Genomic DNA, 23,887 nt, shown 5'->3' on the forward strand with positions numbered 1-23,887 from the left:
TGGTATTAGTTAAGTATATATATCCCTCCAAGTTTGTTCTCCTCGTGGACCCAATAATGGGTTGATGAGCTGAGTAGCCTTACTCCAAAGATACTTAATACAGCCATTCCACTACCCTCTCTCTCACTCATAATCAGCTTCTAAGCTACTTATTTTATATATCTTATTTACACCATCACCCCCCCCCCCCACCTCTATCATAATTGACCGCCTTTTATAGGAGGGTTGACTACGTGGCCTGTCTCTCCTATGCCGCACTCCAACCACAATTCCTTCCTAAAGTTTTGCACACGTTTTCAGTATTCTATCTATAATTGTTGCATATAATTGACAAATATTTGTGATCTCAATGTTAATCTTGTTTGAAGGCATATACAGGAGTGCTGCGACCGTCTCACCCACTAATATCTATCTTACAGGCGGGTCTCCAGTATCCCAGGACGACCTGTTTTCTAACGCAGGCTGGACCTGCGACTATAACTAGCTGCCCAATTTCTCATCCCTATATTCAGCTCTAGTTATGCACTCTCCTTGTTATCTATGCCATATTAGGCTCCTAGGTTTCAACGAACTGAGTATAGCCTTCACTCATACCCAATTAGTCCCCCACATTGATGTAATGCTTAGCTTTATTGCAACCTGATTACTCTAAGTCAGGACACAGTGGCTTATCTCACCCATCTTAACATTGTGCGACTATCTGATATGTCTCATTTAATACTTAACTTCCCACCTCCTCCCCCCCATGCAAATATACCCCCCTTTTTTCGGGGAGGGATAACTACGCGGTTTCTCTTACCTATACCGCAACCTAGATATCATACTATACTTAGTCACCATACTATATCAAACCTCCTATTTTAGAAGTATTACCTATGCGGTTTTTCTCACTTGTTCCGCACCCTAGCTACTATTCTTACTTCCATAACATTTTTCTTTTCCATTATTACCAGTCTTATTACAGTCTTCGAGCCTACATAAACATTTGCATACTTTCATATCTCATTTATATGCTGGAAAAGAATCCCTTCTGTACAGTATTTTACACCCTGTAGGGTCCATTACACCTTGGTTACTGCCGTGTTATTACTAATTATAGTTTGGAAAAAATGTTAGAAAGAGGTTCTTCATTTGGGGTCCATGAGTGGCCCCCTCGCATCAGTATCTGCCTATCTTACATTATGTAGATAATGCATTTAATGTGTACTTTGTCATTTTTATTTTGTACTGTATTTCTGTGCGATTTCTTTAGGCAATTTACACTGTAATTATTTGTTTTCCTTGTTAATACGTGTTAACATTTACTATTTGTATTCATGAAAAAAATTCATTTAAAACCTTAAAAAAAAAAAAAAGAAAAAAAAAAAAAAAAGAAAAAAAAAAAAAAAAAAAAAAGAAATATCCTTATTGATATTGAGTCTCTTATAGTGCCCAGGAATTATACCAATAAGAGAACTCTTTTCTAAGTTTATCTTCCATCAATGAAATTGAAGAAGAGAGAGAAGAGATGCCAAATGGTCTTCTGCCAGACAAAAGGTTAGTGCTTGTACCAGAATATCGTCCAAGTAGGGTGCTACTGCTATATCCCGGGTTCTGGCAACGGCCAGGAGAGCCCCTAGAACCTTCGTAAAAATTCTTGGAGCAGTAGCTAGACCAAACGGAAGTGCAATGAACTGGAAGTGCTGGTCCAGGAAAGCAAACTTTAGGAACTGGAAGTGATCCTTGTGGATTGGAACGTGAAGGTAGGCATCCTTCAGATCTATAGTGGTCATGAACTGTCCTTCCTGAACTAGAGAAAGGATGGACCTTATTGTCTCCATCTTGAACAAGGGGACATTTAAACTTGTTTTAAAAAGTTCCCTCCTTCGGAACCATGAACAGGTTTAAATAGTATCCCAAACCTCTTTCTGCGATAGGCACCGGGACAATGACCCCTAAGGAGGACAGATATTGCACGCACCCCAGAAAGGGTTCCCTCTTTTCTGGTCTTGAAGACAGGCTTGAGAGGAGAAATCTGCCCTTGGGTGGTTGAGATTTGAAACCTATACAAGAACAATTCCAGCAAGAAAGCTGGACAGGATACTAACCAGAAAGCACTCTGCCCTCGTACATCTGGGCTTAGTGTATAAAGGTTTTAAAATATACAACTTTATTAGTTATATTTAAAAAGGGTAACACAATAAAAACAGCTGCAGCAAGTAAAAGTGGATTTTCAACCAAATGAGGTAGATATAGTAGAAAATTGTGATTTCTTATTTAAAATTAATATTCAGGTATTATCTACAGCATACAGGGAATTTGTGGTAAACCTTAACAATGAAAGATATGTTTATGATCTACTGTGGGCTCATATCCCTTAAAAATTCTACCAGGGAAGCGCATGCTCCGGGATTCCGTGAATGTGTTTATACCACTGGTCACTGTACAGTTAAATATTACATAATATAGTATGGTAGTTATATATGATACCTTATATGCTGCGTGAGCTTTGCACTTATATATAATTGTTAATGAATAGTTAGTGTGCCCTTAGGTCACGCTTGAAGGATATTCTCTACAGACTAAAGGTATATAATGGCTATCATCATTTGTACAGCCTACAGTAGAATATAAAGTGAAACGTTGTGTGTAAATGGTAACACAAACTTTACCATGAATTCAGAGCATGGAGTTACTGTGTACCTAAACAATAGTAACTAATTTTGAATCAATTATCGTCAATGTATAATAAAGTTGCATGTCTTGTATCTCTGAGCTATGACCTCCAGGACCCTTGGATCCTGCACGTCCCTGAACCAAGTGTCTGAAAACAGCGACAGTCTGCCCCCTACACGATCCAGCGCCGGATTGGGGGCCACCCCTTCATGCCGACTTGGTCTCGACTGGCTTCTTGTTCTGCTTGTATTTATTCCAGGATTGAGCCGGCTTCCAAGTACTCTTGGTTTGTCGGGCTTAGAGCAGGACTGCTGATGTTGGGATTTCTCCGGACGAAAGGAACGGAAATTAGATCCTTGTCCCTTAGACTTGTTCTTTTTATCCTGAGATAGGAAGGCACCCTTGCCCCCTGTAACCGTGGAGATAATGGAGTCCAGGCCTGGACCAAATAAAATATTTCCCTTAAAAGGAAGGGAAAGTAGTCTAGACTTAGAAGTCATGTCTGCAGACTAGGACTTCAGCAAGAGCGCCTGACGGATCTTTACTGAAAAAACAGAAACCTTAGCATTCCGGCGAATAATCTGCATGTTTGAATCACAGATAAAAGAATTAGCAATTCTCAAGGCTTTAATTCTTTCTTGGATAACGTCGAGGGGACCCTCCACCTCGATCAATTCCGCTAAGGAGTCGCACCAGTAGGCCGCAGCTCCAGCAACCGAGGCAACAGCCGCTGCCGGTTGAAACAAGTATCCCGTATGCTGAAACATCTTTCTGAGAAAAGTTTCCATCTTCTTATCCATCGGCTCTCTGAATGACGAGCTATCCTCAAGTGGGATAGTAGTACGCTTAGCTAGCCATCCACCTTAGGGACAGAACCCCACAACCCCAGTTGAAAGTCCGGGACCGGGAATAATTTTTTTAAAGCAGACGAAGGGGAAAAGGAAGATTCAATTCTATCCCACTTGTTCTTAATAATGTTCACCGTTTTTACAGGTACAGGAAAAGTTAGCGGCGTTACCCTGTCCTCGTAAACTCTGTCTAATTTAGGGATCAAAGGTTCATCAGGCAACTTGGCCTCTGAAATCTCTAATGTAGACAGAACCTCCGTTAGAAGAAAACGTAAGTGTTCAATCTTAAATCTAAAGGCTGGTTCCTCAGCAGCAGGAGGCCTAGAGGTAGCAGACTCCAATCCAGAAAGTTCGCCCTCTGAAGACTCAGAGTGTGACCCATCCTTGGATAATTGAAAAACAGAAAAATTCCAATAAATCACTTGATGACTCCTGGGCAGGAGAGCTATGTTTAACCTTTTGCTTGCGCTTGGCAGGGCAAGGTAAAGCACTAAGGGCCTCAGACACCGCCGTTTTTAACTGCGCGGTAAAGTCTGATGGTAAAAGGCTCTCTCCAGATGGAGGATCAGGCAAGCTACGGGAAGGAATGTGCTTAGAAGGATATGGCTGCACCTCACTGACGAGGCCCAAAGAAGGCCGAAATGATCGTCTGGGGTTGTCATGTTCCTTGTTAAGAGGAGAATTGCCTGGTATTTCGGGCTGGACTGACCATGTCGGCGGGATCAGACTGATACACTACAGGAAAGTTTTCCTCTGTGAAAAGCACAATTGGGCAGAAAGAAGCTACTCCCAGGTGGCAACCGGGCCACAGAACAAGCTATTGATGCTGCTGTTTGTTCCTGGCAGACTGCTTCTCTTTCTGTTTTGCATATGTAAATATGACCCTGGGGATAGTCTCCCTAAGGGTGATGGGGGGAAACCAGATGTGGACTCCTTGCCCAATGTGCTTAGAGGGATATGGCTGCACCTCACTGACAAGGTCCAAAGGAGGCCGAAACGATCGTCTGGGGTTGTCATGTTCCTTGTTCAGAGGAGAATTGCCTGGTATTTCGGGGCTGGACTGACCATGTCGGCGGGATCAGACTGATATACTACAGGAAAGTTTTTCTCTGTGAAAAGCACAATTGGGCAGAAAGAAGCTACTCCCAGGGACCAACCGGGCCATAGAACAAGCTATTGTTGCTGACGTTCGTTTCTGGCAGTCTGCTTCTCTTTCTGTTTTGCATATGTGCTACGGGAAGCTGCATGTGCTGAGGGAGATGATTGATAGGTATGCACCTCACAGGAACGGCAAGTTCTCAGAGGTGGACGGCTCAGTGGTACGAAAGGGGTTACGTTTCTTAGATATAACAACCTTTTCGAGGCATGTGGAACATAGTTAACAGGGCAGGCATACCAAGGCCTCCTCACAATATAAACATGTATTACTATTTGGAATAGAGGGAGTACCCTCAAGAATATCAGAATCCTCCATAGCTTAAGCTAATAACAGTAGGACACAAATAAAATGATCTTTTATTTCTCACAAAAACGGCACCTTTATACTCCCAATGGCTGGGGCACTCACCACCTCCTGGACCCAGACAATACAGAGAAAAAGAGTCTTCTCCAACAGCCAGCTCGGTCAGGAAAGGGGAAACGAAGTGCGAACACTCCCGTTCACATGGTGCGCAGGGCAGGGCAGGACCGCCCCTGCTATGAGAAAAAGTGTGCCAAGCTACAAGCTGTGCAGCGTTCAAAGTGAAAGTAAAAACCTGTGTGTTCCAGCCACATAACAAAGGTCTATGAGCCCAATAAACCTCACACATAAAGCAGCATAAAATCAAAGCATCACATTTGATTAATCCCCACTGTTCAATAATCCCCCTCAGGAGATATTAACCCATGATTCTATTAAGATAAAAGGAGCGACACTGTGACCCTGTCTTCTAGCGTTTTCAACATATGTAAAAATTTAAACGATCTTACCAGAATCCCTGCTGTGGAACAGAAACACAGCCTCTCAAGTGTGACAATCTTGTAGCATCGCTCCTGACATGGACTTGAGTGAAGAAACGAGCAGGCAGTGAAACTAGTCAACACTGATTGCTTCAGGAGCTGTTAGCATGCAGTCTGGATGGGTTCACAGAAAGACTCTCCCTGCATCTCTAGCCTACTTAAAACGCCAGTCCCGTATCGAAGGGCAGATACCCCTCCTAAAGAACTACTCCGAAATCTTCTGACACTTCTCTGCCATCCTCCTGTGACGAAAGGCAAAGAATGACTGGGGTATAGGGGAAGTGGGAGAGGTATTTATGCCTTTGGCTGGAGTGTCTTTGCCCCCTCATTGTGGCCAGGTTCAGTATTTCCCAACAGTAAGGAATGAAGCCGTGGACTCTCCTTATATTAAGAAGGAAAAATGCATTATTTTAATTATAATTTTAATAAACAAGGTTATAAACAATAGTATCTGTGTTTGTTTCCCTAAATGCATGACTGTGTCGGGAAGAACCCGGGAATGAAGGACACAGACACTAAAACTAAGGACTGAGAGATTAACAGGATCCAGGCACAAGGATTCTCACCACCAGGAATAGTAGGATTTCCTGCATCAGGAGAGACTACTGGTCTACCCACAGGGAGACATTTAGGATCCATTGAGGGGGTTCTCACCAATAGAAATTTAAAGGGATTCTCACCATCAGGAAATAAGGTTGTTTTTATTTCAATTATTTTTTATTCTTTACTGACTGTCAGCCATTTTTTCATTTTTACTGCAAGTTAATATCACCTACCATGTATCATTGGATTACAAATACTTTTGTGTACACAATTTGTTTTTCATTTTTGCATTTTTTATTTGTGACAATCAGGAGCACATTTTTTATATATTTTTTATTCATTTATCCGATGGAAAAAATTCACAATCTTTCTTAAAGGGACCACCACCAGCCACTAACCTTTAGGTATCACCACCAGTTCCCCTACCCCGGAGTCACCTACATCCCAGGGTGCTTATACTCCCTCACCCTTATACAATTATATCCTACTGCGATCACTTAGGGCCGTAAATATTTCTTATTTGCCTGAGCTTTTAGATAACCACACCTTATTCACTGTATTCTCTCTCAATCACCAAGCCCACTTTGAGGCGCTCTGAACACACACATACATTGCTATAGTAAGAAGGGCTTATCTTCATATAAATAAGGGCCTTTTGGTATAGTTATGTAACTTTGATTATCTAATTTGCTTTGTTCTGTTGGTATCCCTTGTTGAAAAGCATACATAGGTAGGCTCAGGAGCTAGAAGCTGGCTGCTGATTGGAGGTTGCACATATATGCCTCTTATCATTGGCTTACCAGATGTGTTCAGCTAGTGCCCAGTAGTGCATTGCTGCTCCTTCAATAACGGTTACCAAAAGAATGAAGCAATAACAATAATAGAAATTAATTTGAAAGTTGTTTGAAAATGTATACTCTATCTGAATCACAAAATAAATTTTTGGGGTTCATGTCCCTTTAAGCAAAAATTAGCGAATATCATTTTTTTTTTTTTCTTCAAAATATTTTTATTGAGGGACTAGCATATACAAAGACAGCAAACCGCTTGCTCCAGCAAACTTATGACAAATAGTGATTATACAAACAGTTATCATGGACATATGAAATACACAAAAATGTAGACAGGGGAAATCCCTTTACATAACGATTGAGTAGTATGTCCAAGGCGAAACAAAGTGCAAATGAATAGGAATTGAGGAGCAAACCAACAAGCGCCCTCTTTTTTCCCCAGAAACACCTGAGGCCACTTTTGGACCCCGATAGATTTACTTCACTAATCAGGGGGCTGTTAAATGATATAGGCCCTTTCAAGGCCTATACCTACTCGCTCCTTCATATGACTGCTAGGACCACGAAAGGGTCCGGAAAACTAGAAATAAAACTGAAGGAGAAGGCAAACTGAAACATAACAACATTGGAGATGCACATATTAGGTATTATATCTGAGAAGTAGGGCTGCTTAAACTGTTATCTCAATATGGCTAGGTATTGATAGGTAAAAGGATACGGTCATTCATAGGCAAGTTCAATCGTGTGGTACTGGGGCAGGAGCAAATATTTCCCCCATAGGGAACCATATGCATCTAAATACTAGTTAAAATATTCAATGCCACTTTTCATTGTTATACATCTCATCGGGGTCACAATCTGCAAAGAACATAGGAAATATTTAGGCTAGTTACCCCGACCCCTTTAACTATAAAGCATCCTACCAGCAAATCAATCATATACAACAAGTACAGACCTAGGTTAACATCAATACAAAAAGTTGCGGAGATAAACAGTTTTCAGTTTTTGAAGTACATAGTAATAATCATAAAACATCTTCCAATAGTGAGATCCGGAAAGCCATTCATACATACATGCAGGAACAAACCATAACAGAGGCTCTACGAACAGGACAGAGACTACTTAACTCTGTCATATAGTGAGTATGGAGGGTAAGACAGTGATCCCTTACCATACAATGAAGGGGTGGGAGTATAAATGCGGAGGGAAAGTTACTCGTCCCCTACCGCATAGAGGGGGGGGGGGCGGAGTAGTGGGTGACAACTAGCGGTATTGCGCTCACTAACTTCTGGCCTGCGCCATGGGCACTATCATCATAGTTATAGAAGGCTATAGGTAAAAATAGACATAAATACATTTAGTCCAGTGAGATCCATATGAGCATAAATATTCATGAGAATGGCTTCTTAAAAACTGCTCCAAAATCGTATACAAAAGAGTGCATATCTTATTCTAAGTAATGGTGTGTCACCAAGGCGTTCTCCCCTGCCATTAATACATTTCTTCAAAACCCACTTAGCACTTTAGTCAAAAGGCGTGGATGCTGGGCCAGAGGAGTAAGGGTGAGCAGCGGTCTATATATAAGGAGTGAATAGCTATCTACAATGGGTGCATAGTAAAAGACAAGAACAAGTAGTAGCATAGCACAATATATAGGCATTTAAGTGTTTACTTCTGTTATCTCTAAAACTTCATACAGTATCCACATTAAGGAGAGTCAGTTATGCATACTGCACGCCCACTAATATTATTATACTGCTATAAAGGTTCATTATTTTTGGCAAAGATACAGTTAAGCAAAAAGACTGAGCACTGGACTTTATACAATAGCGCAGTAACCACCGCCTGGGACAGGCGTATCCTCACGTTTGGAGCACCCTTACATGGGGAGCCATCTCACACTGTTTAGGGCATATATTTTTCTAGTGGCTAAGGAGATCCGCTATAAGGGGACACCTTAAATTTATGGATCTCTCTGAATCACACCCAACGAAGGCCCTGGCCAATCTGCATGATAGTTAATCAAACCAATCCCTGCATAAAAATTCTCATCCACCTTAACAAAACTGTAAATAACCTGCAGCATAACAGTAAGAGTAGTTAGGGAAAATACACATGTTAGCAGAAACATCATAGTATAAAGGTCCCAATAATAAGATACAGCACCTATTGAAAGCTAGGCACACAAAAATGGGAAACATGGTAACATTGAACAATAAAATTATGGAGCTTACAAGCGTGTCCTAAGCAAATGAACAGGTTCAAAGTGCAAGTTCATATATCAGGCCCCAAGGCCTTCATAGCGAGCCGCAACAGGTATCTTCAAAAATTATTATTTGGGAACATAACAGTATGTTCATAGAGAGAGTGTCCCATCCACAGCTGATCCCACAGACACCAGCCCACCTTCAAAGCCACTATCCCTCACCTATCCGATGCCAGTCCGGAGGCCCTGAGGGGCATGACGCCATAATGATAGTAAAGACAGAATTTCATCAGAGCGATAGCACTGTAAATCCAGGCAGTGGGAGAAAAAAGTCCATCCGGTAAAATAACTTGCCTCCGGAGTCGCAACCATCTGTGTAGGTATAATCGCGGGCTTTTCTCCACTCCGCTCAGGGACCTCAGCTACGACTCTGCTTCCAACTGTCTCCTCCTGCGGGGATGCACAGGTTGCATTCAATGCACGGGCTCCAGTCACAGCTCTCTGGCCTGAAGTATGTGTCAAGTGAAGTCTCCTGAGTAGAACCCATATGCATGTCGGGTGTCACTGCCGCAGGCTCGTGGGTCTCAGTGCCATCCTCTTCTGCATCCCGGTGACTGGCAATTAGAATAAGCCGGTCTAGCCTGTGTATCAGTTTATTGTGGTGTTCCTCAAAAAGGGCTAAAATAGCCATGCAGGGATCTACCATGATCCAACCTCTTCGTAGCTAGGCCGCAGCAAGCTGCCTTGGCAGTGGGGTGTGAGTGTTTCCAGGTGCTCCACAAATATCTATGGCAGGTTCATAGATAGTAGTTTCGAGTGAGTCTCCCACTGACTTTATGATACCAGGTCGAAAAGAACCCCCAAAATCACTCTTTAAGCCGGGAGCTACTGTAATGTGCGTCCAGTTCCTTCGGCGGTTAGCTCCACCCCCCGAATATCATTTTTTCCCCATATTTGTTGCATATATTACAATAAAATCAATTTATGTTAAATTATGCAATTCCTGTATCCTTTGGATAGCTAAAACAGCATTTATAAACAACAAATGCTGTTTAAGCTATCCAATGCAAAGTATAATACTGCCCCACCCAGCTACTTCATAAGACCACCTGTCTGCTAAATTCTTCTGTGGAGAATACTGTGATGTCTCTGTGTGTGCTGACTTTTAAAAAAAAAAAACCAAAAAAAAAAACCCAGAGAGGATCACATTTGTAGGGCAGTTGAAATGCTGGAGGCAGTGGTTACTTTGGTGCATACAAGCAAAGGATGCCATTTTATTGGAGTTATTTTCTAAGCCTCCAAATTAAGGTTTGTTTGTTGAGTTTTGGTGCAAGTAAAAACATAATTTATGCTTACCTGATAAATTTATTTCTCTTGTGGTGTATCCAGTCCACGGATCATCCATTACTTGTGGGATATTCTCCTTCCCAACAGGAAGTTGCAAGAGGATCACCCACAGCAGAGCTGCTATATATCTCCTCCCCTAACTGCCATATCCAGTAATTCGACCGAAAACAAGCAGAGAAAGGAGAAACCATAGGGTGCAGTGGTGACTGTAGTTTAAAATTAAAAAATACCTGCCTTAAAATGACAGGGCGGGCCGTGGACTGGATACACCACTAGAGAAATAAATTTATCAGGTAAGCATAAATTATGTTTTCTCTTGTAAGGTGTATCCAGTCCACGGATCATCCATTACTTTTGGGATACCAATACCAAAGCTAAAGTACACGGATGAAGGGAGGGACAAGGCAGGTACTTAAACGGAAGGTACCACTGCCTGTAAAACCTTTCTCCCAAAAATAGCCTCCGAAGAAGCAAAAGTATCAAATTTGTAGAATTTTGAAAAAGTATGAAGCGAAGACCAAGTCGCCGCCTTGCAAATCTGTTCAACAGAAGCCTCATTTTTAAAGGCCCATGTGGAAGCCACAGCTCTAGTAGAATGAGCTGTAATCCTTTCTGGAGGCTGCTGGCCAGCAGTCTCATAGGCTAAGCGGATTATGCTTCTTAGCCAAAAAGAAAGAGAGGTTGCCGAAGCCTTTTGACCTCTCCTCTGTCCAGAGTAGACAACAAACAAAGCAGATGTTTGAAGAAAATCTTTAGAAGCTTGTAAGTAAAACTTTAAAGCACGAACCACGTCCAGACTGTGTAATAGACGTTCCTTCTTCGAAGAAGGATTAGGACACAAAGACGGAACAACAATCTCTTGATTGATATTCTTATTAGATACCACCTTAGGTAAAAACCCAGGTTTGGTACGCAGAACTACCTTATCTGCATGGAAGATCAGATAAGGAGAATTACATTGTAAGGCAGAACCAAATTTAAGCTCCAAGGTGGAGCAACAGTTTTAAACACAGGCTTGATTCTAACTAAAGCCTGACAAAATGCCTGAACGTCTGGGACATCCGCCAGACGCTTGTGCAAAAGAATAGATAGTGCAGAAATCTGTCCCTTTAAGGAACTAGCTGACAATCCTTTCTCCAATCCTTCTTGGAGAAAAGATAATATCCTGGGAATCCTGACCTTACTCCATGAGTAGTCCTTGGATTCACACCAATAAAGATATTTACGCCATATCTTATGATAGGGTTTTCCTGGTGACAGGCTTTCGTGCCTAAATTAAGGTATCAATGACTGACTCGGAGAAACCACGCTTTGATAAAATCAAGCGTTCAATCTCCAGGCAGTCAGCCTCAGAGAAATTAGATTTGGATGGTTGAAAGGACCTTGAAGTAGAAGGTCCTGTCTCAGCGGCAGAGTCCATGGTGGAAAGGATGACATGTCCACCAGATCTGCATACCAAGTCCTGTGTGGCCACGCAGGCGCTATCAAGATCACCAATGCTCTCTCCTGCTTGCTTTTGGCAATCAGACGAGGGAGCAGAGGAAACGGTGGAAACACATAAGCCAGGATGAAGGACCAAGGCGCTGCTAGAGCATCTATCAGCATTGCCTTGGGGTCCCTGGACCTGGATCCGTAACAAGGAAGCTTGGCGTTCTGGCGAGACGCCATGAGATCCAGTTCTGGTTTGCCCCAACGATGAACCAATTGTGCAAACACCTCCGGATGGAGTTCCCACTCCCCCGGATGAAAAGTCTGACGACTTAGAAAATCCGCCTCCCAGTTCTCTACACCTGGGATATGGATAGCTGATAGGTGGCAAGAGTGAATCTCCGCCCAGCTAATTATCTTTGAGACTTCTAACATCGCTAGGGAACTCCTTGTTCCCCCTTGATGGTTGATGTAAGCCACAGTCGTGATGTTGTCCGACTGAAATCTGATGAACCTCATTGTCGCTAGCTGAGGCCAAGCCTGAAGAGCATTGAATATCGCTCTTAGTTCCAGAATGTTTATTGGAAGGAGTGACTCCTGAGTCCACGATCCCTGAGCCTTCAGGGAGTTCCAGACTGCACCCCAACCTAGAAGGCTGGCATCTGTCTTTACAATTGTCCAATCTGGCCTGCAAAAGGTCATACCTTTGGACAGATGGACCCGAGATAGCCAACAGAGAAGAGAATCCCTGGTCTCTTGATCCAGATTTAGTAGAGGGGACAAATCTGTGTAATCCCCATTCCACTGACTGAGCATGCAGAGTTGCAGCGGTCCGAGATGTAGGCGTGCAAACGGCACTATGTCCATTGCCGCTACCATTAAGCCGATTACTTCCATGCACTGAGCCACCGAAGGGCGAGGAATACAGCAGGAATTTAGAAGTTTTGATAACCTGGACTCCGTCAGGTAAATTTTCATTTCTACAGAATCTATCAGAGTCCCTAGGAAGGAAACTCTTGTGAGGGGGATAGAGAACTCTTTTCCTCATTCACCTTCCACCCATGCGACCTCAGAAATGCCAACACTATGTCCGTATGAGACTTTGCAATTTGGAAGTTTGACGCCTGAATCAGGATGTCGTCTAAATAAGGGGCCACTGCTATGCCCCGCGGCCTTAGGACCGCCAGAAGCGACCCCAGAACCTTCGTAAAAATTATTGGGGCTGTAGCTAACCCAAAGGGAAGAGTTACAAACTGGAAATGCCTGTCTAGGAAGGCAAACCTGAGAAACCGATGATGATCTTTGTGTATCGGAATGTGAAGATAAGCATCCTTTAAATCAACTGTAGTCATGTATTGACCCTCCTGGATCATAGGTAGGATGGTACAAATAGTCTCCATCTTGAATGATGGAACTCTGAGGAATTTGTTTAAGATCTTTAGATCCAAAATTGGTCTGAAGGTTCCCTCTTTTTTGGGAACCACAAACAGGTTTGAGTAAAATCCCTGTCCCTGTTCCTCCTTTGGAACTGGATGGATCACTCCCATAACTAAGAGGTCTTGTACACAGTGTAAGAATGCCTCTCTCTTTATCTGGTTTGCAGATAATTGTGAAAGGTGAAATCTCCCTTTTGGGGGGGAAGCCTTGAAGTCCAGAAGATATCCCTGGGATATAATTTCCAACACCCAGGGATCCTGGACATCTCTTGCCCACGCCTGGGCGAAGAGCGAAAGTCTGCCCCCTACTAGATCCGTTACCGGATAGGGGGCCGTTCCTTCATGCTGTCTTAGACACAGCAGCAGGCTTTTTGGCCTGCTTACCTTTGTTCCAGGCCTGGTTAGGTCTCCAGACCGTCTTGGACTGAGCAAAAGTTCCCTCTTGTTTTGCATTAGAGGAAGTTGATGCCGCACTTGCCTTGAAGTTTCGAAAGGCACGAAAATTAGACTGTTTGGCCCTTGATTTGGACCTATCCTGAGGAAGGGCATGACCTTTTCCTCCAGTGATATCAGCAATAATCTCCTTCAAACAAGGCCCGAATAGGGTCTGCCCCTTGAAGGGAATGTTAAGCAGCTTAGACTTTGAAGTAACGTCAGCTGACCATGATTTAAGCCATAGCGCTATGCGCGCCTGGATAGCAAAACCAGAATTTTTAGCCGTTAGTTTAGTCAAATGAACAATGGCATCAGAAATAAAAGAATTGGCTAGCTTAAGTGCTCTAAGCTTGTCAAGTATGTCATCCAATGGAGTCGCTACCTGTAAAGACTCTTCCAAAGACTCAAACCAGAACGCCGCAGCAGCAGTGACAGGAGCAATGCATGCAAGGGGCTGTAGGATAAAACCTTGTTGAATAAACATTTTCTTAAGGTAACCCTCTAACTTTTTATCCATTGGATCTAAGAAAGCACAACTGTCCTCGACAGGGATAGTAGTACGCTTTGCTAGAGTAGAAACTGCTCCCTCCACTTTAGGAACTGTCTGCCATAAGTCCCGTATGGTGGCGTCTATTGGAAACATTTTTCTAAAAATAGGAGGGGGAGAGAACGGCACACCTGGTCTATCCCATTCCTTAGTAATAATTTCTGTAAACCTTTTAGGTATTGGAAAAACATCAGTGCACACCGGCACTGCATAGTATTTATCCAGCCTACACAATTTCTCTGGCACTGCAATTGTATCACAGTCATTCAGAGCAGCTAAAACCTCCCTGAGTAACATGCGGAGGTGTTCAAGCTTAAATTTAAATGTAGAAATATCAGAATCAGGTTGCATCATCTTCCCTGAGTCAGAAACATCACCCACAGAAAGAAGCTCTCCTTCTTCAGCTTCTGCATATTGTGAGGCAGTATCAGACATAGCTCTTAAAGCGTCAGTATGCTCTGTATTTCGTCTAACTCCAGAGCTATCTCGCTTTCCTCTAAATTCAAGTAGTCTGGCTAATACCGCTGACAGTGTATTATCCATGACTGCCGCCATGTCTTGTAAAGTAAACGCTATGGGCGCCCTAGATGTACTTGGCGCCATTTGAGCACGAGTACCTTGAGCGGGAGTCAAAGGATCTGACACGTGGGGAGAGTTAGTCAGCATAACTTCCCCCTCGTCAGATTCCTCTGGTGATAAATTTTTTAAAGACAGAATATGATCTTTATTGCTTAAAGTGAAATCAGTACATTTGGTACATATTCTAAGAGGGGGTTCCACCATGGCTTTTAAACATAATGAACAAGGAGTTTCCTCTATGTCAGACATGTTTGTACAGACTAGCAATGAGACTAGCAAGCTTGGAAAACACTTTAAATCAAGTTAACAAGCAAATATAAGAAACGGTACTGTGCCTTTAAGAGAAACAAATTTTGTCAGAATTTGAAAAACAGTGAAAAAATGCAGTAAATCAAAGTTTTTACAGTTTGTATAATAAGCTAACAGAGCATTGCACCCACTTGCAAATGGATGATTAACCCCTTAAAAAAACAGATCAAAAAAACTATATAAACGTTTTTTAACAGTCACACCAACTGCCACAGCCTTGCTGTGGGCCTACCTTCCCCAACAAATGATTTTGGAAAGCCTAAGAGCCCTTTAGAGATGACCTATAGCATTCAGGGGACTCCTGGAGGAAGCTGGATGTCTCAGTCTGTAAAAGTTACTGCGCAAAAAAGCGCTAAATTAGGCCCTTCCCACTCATAGTAACACAGTGGAAAGCCTCAGGAAACTGTTTCTAGGCAAATTTAAGCCAGCCATGTGGAAAAAACTAGGCCCCAATAAAGTTTTATCACCAAAGTATATATAAAAACGTTTAAACATGCCAGCAAACATTTTATATTGTAAATATAAAAGAGTATTACCTCAGAAAGTAAGCATGATACCAGTCGCTATTAAATCACTGTATTCAGGCTTACCTTACACAAATTTGGCATCAGCAGCATTTTCTAGCATTCACATCTTCTAGAAAAAATCTCAACTGCACATACCTCATAGCAGGATAACCTGCACGCCATTCCCCCGCTGAAGTTACCTCTCTCTTCAGTCATGTGTGAGAACAGCAATGGATCTTAGTTACAACCTGCTAAGATCATAGAAATCACAAGCAGAGTCTTCTATTTTTCTGCCTGGGACAAAATAGTACAACTCTGGTACCATTTAAAAATAACAAACTTTTGATTGAAGCAAGATAACAGCTACATTTCACCACTTTCCTCTTACTACCTGCATGCTTGTTGAGAGTTGCAAGAGCATGACTGGATATGGCAGTTAGGGGAGGAGCTATATAGCAGCTCTGCTGTGGGTGATCCTCTTGCAACTTCCTGTTGGGAAGGAGAATATCCCACAAGTAATGGATGATCCGTGGACTGGATACACCTTACAAGAGAAACCTGTATCAGTCCTGCTTTATTTATTCTAATTGATATAATATAGAGCAGGGTTCTTCAAACCACGGGTCTGGACCCATTACTGGGTCGTAACACCATGTTTACTGGGTTGTGACTTGTGTGGTGTGTTGTATTAGAGTGTGTGTGGTGTGTTGTATGAGAGTGTGTGTGGTGTGTTGTATAAGAGAGTGTGTGTGGTGTGTTGTATGAGAGTGTGTGTGGTAGGAGAGTGTGTGTGGTGTGCTGTATGATAGTCTGTTTGGTGTGTTGTATAAGAGTGTGTGTGGTAGGAGAGTGTGTGTGGTGTGTTGTATGAGAGTGTGTGTGGTGTGTGTGTTGTATGAGAGTGTGTGTGGTGTGTGTGTTGTATGAGAGTGTGTGTGGTGTGTGTGTTGTATGAGAGTGTGTGGTGTGTGTGTTGTATGAGAGTGTGTGTGGTGTGTGTGTTGTATGAGAGTGTGTGTGGTGTGTGTTGTATGAGTGTGTGTGGTGTGTTGTATGAGAGTGTGTGTGGTGTGTTGTATGAGAGTGTGTGGTGTGTTGTATGAGAGTGAGTGTGTGGTGTGTTGTATGAGAGTGTGTGTGGTGTATTGTATAAGAGTGTGTGTGGTGTGTGTGTTGCATGAGAGTGTGTGTGGTGTGTGTGTTGTATGAGAGTGTTTGTGGTGTGTTGTATGAGAGTGGGTGGTGTGTTGTATGAGAGTGTGTGGTGTGTTGTATGAGAGTGTGTGTGTGGTGTGTTGTATGAGAGTGTGTGTGTGGTGTGTTGTATGAGAGTGTGTGTGGTGTGTTGTATGAGAGTGTGTGTGGTGTGTTGTATGAGAGTGTATGTGGTGTGTTGTATGAGAGTGTGTATGTGGTGTGTTGTATGAAAGTGTGTGTGGTGTGTTGTATGAGAGTGTGTGTGGTGTATGTGTTGTATGAGTGTGTGTGGTCTGTGTGTGTTGTATGAGACTGTGTGTGGAGAGTGTGTGTGGTGTGTGTTGTAAGAGTGTGTGCGTTGTATGAGTGTGTGTGTGGTGTGTGTGTTATATGACAGTGTGTGTGAAGAGTGTGTGGTGTGTGTGTTTTATGAGAGTGTGTGTGGTGTGTGTGTTGTGTGTGTTGTATGAGAGTGTGTGTGGAGACTGTGTGTGGTGTGTGAGTTGTATAAGAGTGTGTGTAGTGTGTGTGTTGTATGAGTGTGTGTGTTGTATGAGAGTGTATGGTGTGTGCGTTGTATGAGAGTGTGTGGTGTGTGTGTTGTATGAGAGTGTGTGGTGTGTGTGTTGTATGAGAGTGTGTGTGTGGTGTGTGTTGTATGAGAGTGCTTTCTATGGCAGAACACAATTCACCTTTCACTGGTTTTGTATGACAATATTTTACTTGCATATTACAGCATGAAACATTCCACAAACCAAAACGATTTAAACACCCCCCCTCTCTCTCTCTATCTATTATCTTTCTATCTCTGTCTGTCTATCTATCCCTATCTATCTATCTATCTATCTATCTATCTATCTATCTATCTATCTATCTATCTATCTATCTATCATGGGATTCAGTCATATTTTTATTACACGTGCACCCTCTTAGTTTGTTTTATTTAATTAGCTTAGGTTCACACAAAAAACGGTAACCAGTGCAGTAGAAGGGAAAGTAATTAGACAGTGTTATGGAGCAGCTAATTGGTTGCTATGCATTATTACCTTTGACAATGTTCCTTGGAGGTAATGGAGGGGCACTTGTAACAGGAACTGCAGTATTCCCAGAGGTATTGCTGTTACTGAGAACTGCTCCGTAGGTTTCATTCTGCAGCAGACTTGGCAGGAAGTTTCTCTGTTTGTCTTTAGCAATATTAGCTGCATCTCTGGCTAAGCATGCAACACTGGGCTGCATCTGGTTTTGTCCTAAATGGTAAAAACTGACAGGTCTGTCTTCCCTCCGGTTAGGGCTGGGCTGCTGTGTTAGACAAAGAAGAAACAATCATTTGGGTAAGGAGGAAAGTTATACAAATCACAAGGCAACATAACAACTGCTGTGCAACTGTGTATTAAATAGCCGTGAAACACAAACCCTTATGTAATAATAAAAAAGAGCAACAGTAATCCTTAAACTCAGTTGCTTGCTTAATTGTAGAATCCATTGCTGATAAACTTGAAGATCATAATTGATACAAACATGTTATTAAAAAATAAATAAATGTATGCTTACCTGATAAATTTCTTTCTTTCTTGACACGATGAGTCCATGGATCATCATTAATTACTGTTGGGAATATCACTCCTACCCAGCAGGAGGCGGCAAAGAGCACCACAGCAAAGCTGTTAAATATTACCTCCCTTCCCTCCCACCCCAGTCATTTGACCGAAGTAAAGGAGAGAAAGGAAGTAACAAGGTGCAGAGGTGTTTGAAGTTTATAACATACTAACAACCTGTCTACATAACAGGGCGGGCCGTGGACTCATCGTGTCAAGAAAGAAAGAAATTTATCAGGTAAGCATAAATTTTGTCTTCTTTCTAATGACACGATGAGTCCACGGATGATCATTAATTACTGTTGGGAATCAATACCCAAGCTAGAGTACACAGATAAGGGAGAGACAAGACAGGAAACCTAAATGGAAGGCACCACTGCTTGAAAAACCTTTCTCCCAAAAGCGGCCTCAGCCAAGGCAAAAGAGTCAAATTTATAGAAGTTTGAAAAAGTGTGAAGAGAGGACCAGGTTGCAGCCTTGCAAATCTGTTCCATAAAGGTTTCATCTTGAATGCCCAGGAAGAGGAAACAACCCTCGTAGAAAGAGCCGTTACTCCCTCGGGAGGCTGCTGTCCAGCAGTTTCATAGGCAAAGCAAATGATACTCTTCAGCCACAAAGAAAGAGAAGTAGCCGTAGCTTTCTGTCCCTTACATTAAAACAGAAGACTGACGAAAATCCTTAGTCGCCTGTAAATATAATTTTAGTACACGTACCACGTCCAGATTGTGAAGAAGCCGTTCCTCCTGAGAAGAAGGATTAGGACACAAGGAAGAAACAACAATCTCCTGATTAATGTTCCGGTCTGAAACTACTTTAGGGAGAAACCCTAATTTAGTATGTAAAACCACCTTATCCGATAAAAAATAAGGTAAGGAGACTCATACTGTAATGCCGAGAGCTCTGAAACTCTATGAGCAGATGAAATAGCAACAAGAAACAAAACTTTATAAGATAACAACTTAATATCTAAGGAATGCATCGGCACAAACGGAGCCCCTTGAAGAACTTTAAGAACTAAATTAAGACTCCAAGGAGGAGTAACTGGATTGAATACAGACCTGATCCTGACCAGGACCTGACAAAACGATTGTGCGTCTTGGACATCCGCCAGACTTTTATGCAACAAAATAGACAAGGCAGATATTTGACCCTTTAGGGAACTTGACGATAATCCCTTCTCCAAACCTTCTTGGAGAAAGGACAGAATTCTAGGAATCCGAACGCTACTCAAAGAGTAGCCCTTGGATTCACACTAGTATAGACATTTAAGCCAAATCTTCCTAGTCACAGGTTTACGAGCCTGAATCGTGGTCTCAATGACCGATTCCGAAAATACACGCTTGGATAAGATTAAGCGTTTAATCTTCAAGCAGTCAGTTTCAGAGAAACTAGATTTGGACGAAAGAAGGGTCCTTGAAGTAGAAGGTCCTTCCTCAAAGGAAGTCTCCAAGGTGGAAGAGATGACATGTCCACCAGGTCTACATACAAACTCATGTGAGGCCACCCCGGTGAAATGAGGATCACCGAAGCCCTCTCCTGCTTGATTCGAGCATTGACTCGAGGTAGAAGAGCAAACTGAGGAAATAGGTATGCAAGACTGAAATTCCAAGGTACCGCCAGAGCGTCTATCAGTACAGTCTGAGGGTTCCTTGACTTTGACCCGTACCTCGGAAGCTTGGCATTCTGCCGAGAAGCCATGAGATCCAATTCCAACTCACCCCATTTGAGAATCAGGCTGGAAAACCCTTCCGGATGGAGTTCCCACTCCCCCGGGTGAAAGGTCTGCCTGCTTAGGAAGGCCGCCTCCCAGATGTCAACTCCTGGAATGTGGATCGCCGACAGACAGCAATTGTGGGTCTCCGCCCACTGAATGATCTTGGCTACCTCTGTCATGGCCAAGGAACTCCGAGCTCCTCCCTGACGGTTGTTGTAAACCACTGAGGATATATTGTCCAACTGGAACCTGATGAACCGAGCCGAAGCTAACTGAGGCCAGGCCAGGAGAGCATTGAAGATTGCTCTCAATTCCAGAATGTTTATGGGTAGAACAGACTTCGACCGAGTCCATGTTCCCTGAGCCTTTAGAGAGCCCCAAACTGCTCCCTATCCAAGAAGGCTGGCATCTGTTGCCACAATCACCCAGGAAGATCTGCAAAAGCAGGTTCCCTGGGAGAGATGATCCCGAGTCAACCACCAAAGTAGACAATCCCTCGTCTCCTACTCCAACTGTAATCGCGGAGACAGGTCTGCATAATCTCCGTTCCACTGCCTGAGCATGCTTAACTGCAGAAGTCTGAGGTGGAAACGAACAAACGGGATGATGTCCATTGCCGCTACCATCAGCCCAATTACCTACATGCACTGAGCCACTGATGGCCAATGAGAGAACTGAAGTGCTACGCAAGAATTGAAAATCTTGACTTACTGACTTCTGTCAGAAAAATTTTCATTGATGAGGAGTCTATTATGGATCCCAAGAAAACTACCCTTGTAGTTGGAACTAAGGAACTCTTTTTCCAAATTCACCTTCCATCCGTGAGACCGCAGGAAAGATAACAACATTTCCGTGTGTGATCTTGCTTGTTGAAAGTAAGGCGCCTGAACCAGAATGTCGTCCAGATAAGGTGACACTGCAATGCCCCGCAATCGGAGCACCACCAGTCGGGATCCCAGAACCTTTAAGAAAATTCTGGGAGCTGTGGCAAGAACGAATGGAAGATCCACAAACTGGAAGTGTTTGTTTAAAAATGCAAACCTTAGAAACTTGTTATGGTCCCTGTGGATGGGAACATGCAGGTATGCGTTCCACCATGGTTATAAATTGACCCTCTTGGACTAGAGGAAGAATGGAACGAATAGCTTCCATCTTGAAGGACGGCACTCTGAGAAACTTGAAATTGGTCTGAAGGGTCCCTCCTTCTTGGGAACCACAAACAGATTGGAAAAGAATCCCAGATCTCGTTCCTGCATTGGAACAGGAACAATCACTCCCAAGTGGGAGAGGTCCCGTACACAGTGTAAGAACGCCTCTCTTTTTGTCTGGTCTACAGATAATCTTGAAAGCAGAAACCTGCCCCTGGGAGGAAAGGTCTTGAATTATAGTTTGTATCCCTGGGACACAATGTCCACCACCCAGGGATCTTGAATATCTCGAACCCAAGCCTGAGCGAAGGAGGAAAAACCTGCCCCCCCAAGATCGGGTCCCGGATCGGGGGCAGGCCCCTCATACTGTCTTTGACCCAACAGCAGGCTTCTTAGATTGCTTTCCCTAGATTCAAGACTGATTGGGTCTCCAGGAAGGCTTGAACTGCTCCTACTTGGAGGAGGGAGTAGAAGGATTACCCTGGAAATTCCGAAAGGAACGAAAATTACTCCAACCTCGCAAATATGGCAAAGCCTGAAATCTTAGCACCCGGCTTAATAACCTAAAGGGAATCATCTGTAATAAAGGAGTTGGCCAACATAAAGGCCTTTATCCTATCCTGGTTTTCTTTGAGGGGAGTGTCTGTACGAATAGAATCAGAAAGCGCATCAAAACAGTATGCTGACACACTAGTGACAGCAGCAATACAAATCGCAGGAAACTATTGTAAACCCTGAGTAACCCCTCTAACTTCTTATCAATAGAGCCCTTAAAGGAACAACTATCCTCTATGGGAATAGTAGTTTTCTTGGCTAGCAAGGAAATTGCCCCTTCCACCATGGGTACCGTCTGCCAAGACTCCTTGATAGAGTCTGCTAGGAAACATCTTTTAAATATAGGGGATGGAGAAAAAGGGTCTCTTCCCATTCCTTAGTAATAATCTATGTAGCCCTATCTGGTACAGGAAATACTTCCACCATGGAGGGCACGTCAAAATACTTGTTTAGGATTGACTATGACAGTAGTATCGGAGTTGTCCAGGGTAGCTAAAACCTCCTTAAGAAGTAAACGGAGGTGCTCTAGCTTAAATCTGAAGGATACAACTTCAGTATCAGAGGAAGGAATTACACTGTCTGAATCTGAGATCTTTTCTCAGGTGATACCAATATATCCTCTTCTTTAAACTTATGAGAGGGAAAGTTCGGAATAGATACAGTCGAGACAGAAACCATACAGACTGATTTTTTTACATTTCCTCTTGCGCTTTCCCTGTAGCAATGGAATTGGGAGGAAAAGCATGGCACTATATTATTAATAAAAAATATTGGGACACCTAAGGAGAAAAACTGCGGCATATTTTGAACATTGTCAAAAAACTCCTAACCAATATTGGCTCAAAAAGCTAAAATTTTGTGTTCTCTCAACACATGAGGAACAGAAAAGGACTGGCGGACTATATAATCATTTAAACAAAAAGGATATCTGTAATCTATAACAGAGTCTTGATCCCTCTTAAAAGAAATAAAATAAAAACATATACAATTTTACTAAAATTTTATATAGAAAAAAACGTTACTGTCTCTGTTGCTTTATTTTTGATGAACTGCAAAAAAAGTATCTGTTTTATTTTTGAACTGAAAAAACGTAATTTCTTTATTTTTTACAGCAAAATAAAGATTCAACACACTTCAAATAGCTTCTACACCTCAGCCTAAGTTCTGCTGAGTTGTCAACCTTGTTGGATTACCGGCGATAATGAAAACCGCAACCAAAACAGAGCTCTTGTAAATAAAGTTAAACTATCTTTAATCCGTTTTTTTTAAATTTTATTTATGTCCAACAAAGGGGTACAAGAATACACATCATGTAATCCAAATCATACATATAATACATAAGATGAGTTGCGAGAAGGAAAATTAGCATGACAATGAGATGAATTAACATGCGCCACAGATACTTGATGATGCAGTATTTAGTAACAAATCTTGGTTTTAAAGGATCCGAGACATATCAGCCCTGGTGAATATGTACCACAATGTTGGGATTTTGTTTTTATTCAACAAACTAACTTAATCAAATAAAATAAAATAAAAATAAAAGTTAAACTAAACACAACTAAGACTACATTATAGAGATTATCCCTACTACTCTGCATTCTCTAAATAAGACTATTGTTATGAACTTGATCCTATAAAAATGAAAATATGTATAGAAAGTGTGAAATTTATCCCAATATGGCAACCTGTACAGTGATGTTGCACCTTAGTAGCAAGGCCTTAGATGGAAAAAAAGGGATACTATAACATTTTTTGAGCCTGTGTTTACTCCGAGCTGTGACGTAAGAACTTCAAGCAGATCTATAAGAGTGTGATTATAGGAAGATTTTCCTTATAAAAATGCAGTGTAAGTGTACAGTTTTACCATCCTCAAAGGGAGCGAGAAGGTGCTTTTCTGTGTACCAATACCACTGCCCCAGGGCCCAAGTTTTTCAAGATTGTAATATGGAAAATTTAGCTGGACCTATAAAAGAGCGACTGTAGTAGGATTTGTCAATATATATGCAGTATGGAAGACTAAGAGAAGTGCTGCAGGCACCCAGATGTA

General features: G+C 42.4%; 1 protein-coding gene across 2 annotated transcripts in view; it reads right to left on the reverse strand.

Moving 5' to 3' along the window:
• ASAP2 (ArfGAP with SH3 domain, ankyrin repeat and PH domain 2) overlaps positions 1–23,887 on the reverse strand; it is a 774,383-nt gene that overhangs the window by 35,815 nt on the left and 714,681 nt on the right. For both annotated transcript variants that reach the window (XM_053709709.1, XM_053709708.1), the window contains exon 22: positions 17,872–18,124. In XM_053709709.1, coding sequence (XP_053565684.1) covers positions 17,872–18,124 — 253 coding nt within the window. The remainder of the gene's footprint in view (positions 1–17,871; positions 18,125–23,887) is intronic.

This window comes from Bombina bombina, chromosome 4, assembly GCF_027579735.1.
Source record: "Bombina bombina isolate aBomBom1 chromosome 4, aBomBom1.pri, whole genome shotgun sequence".
NCBI lineage: Eukaryota > Metazoa > Chordata > Amphibia > Anura > Bombinatoridae > Bombina > Bombina bombina.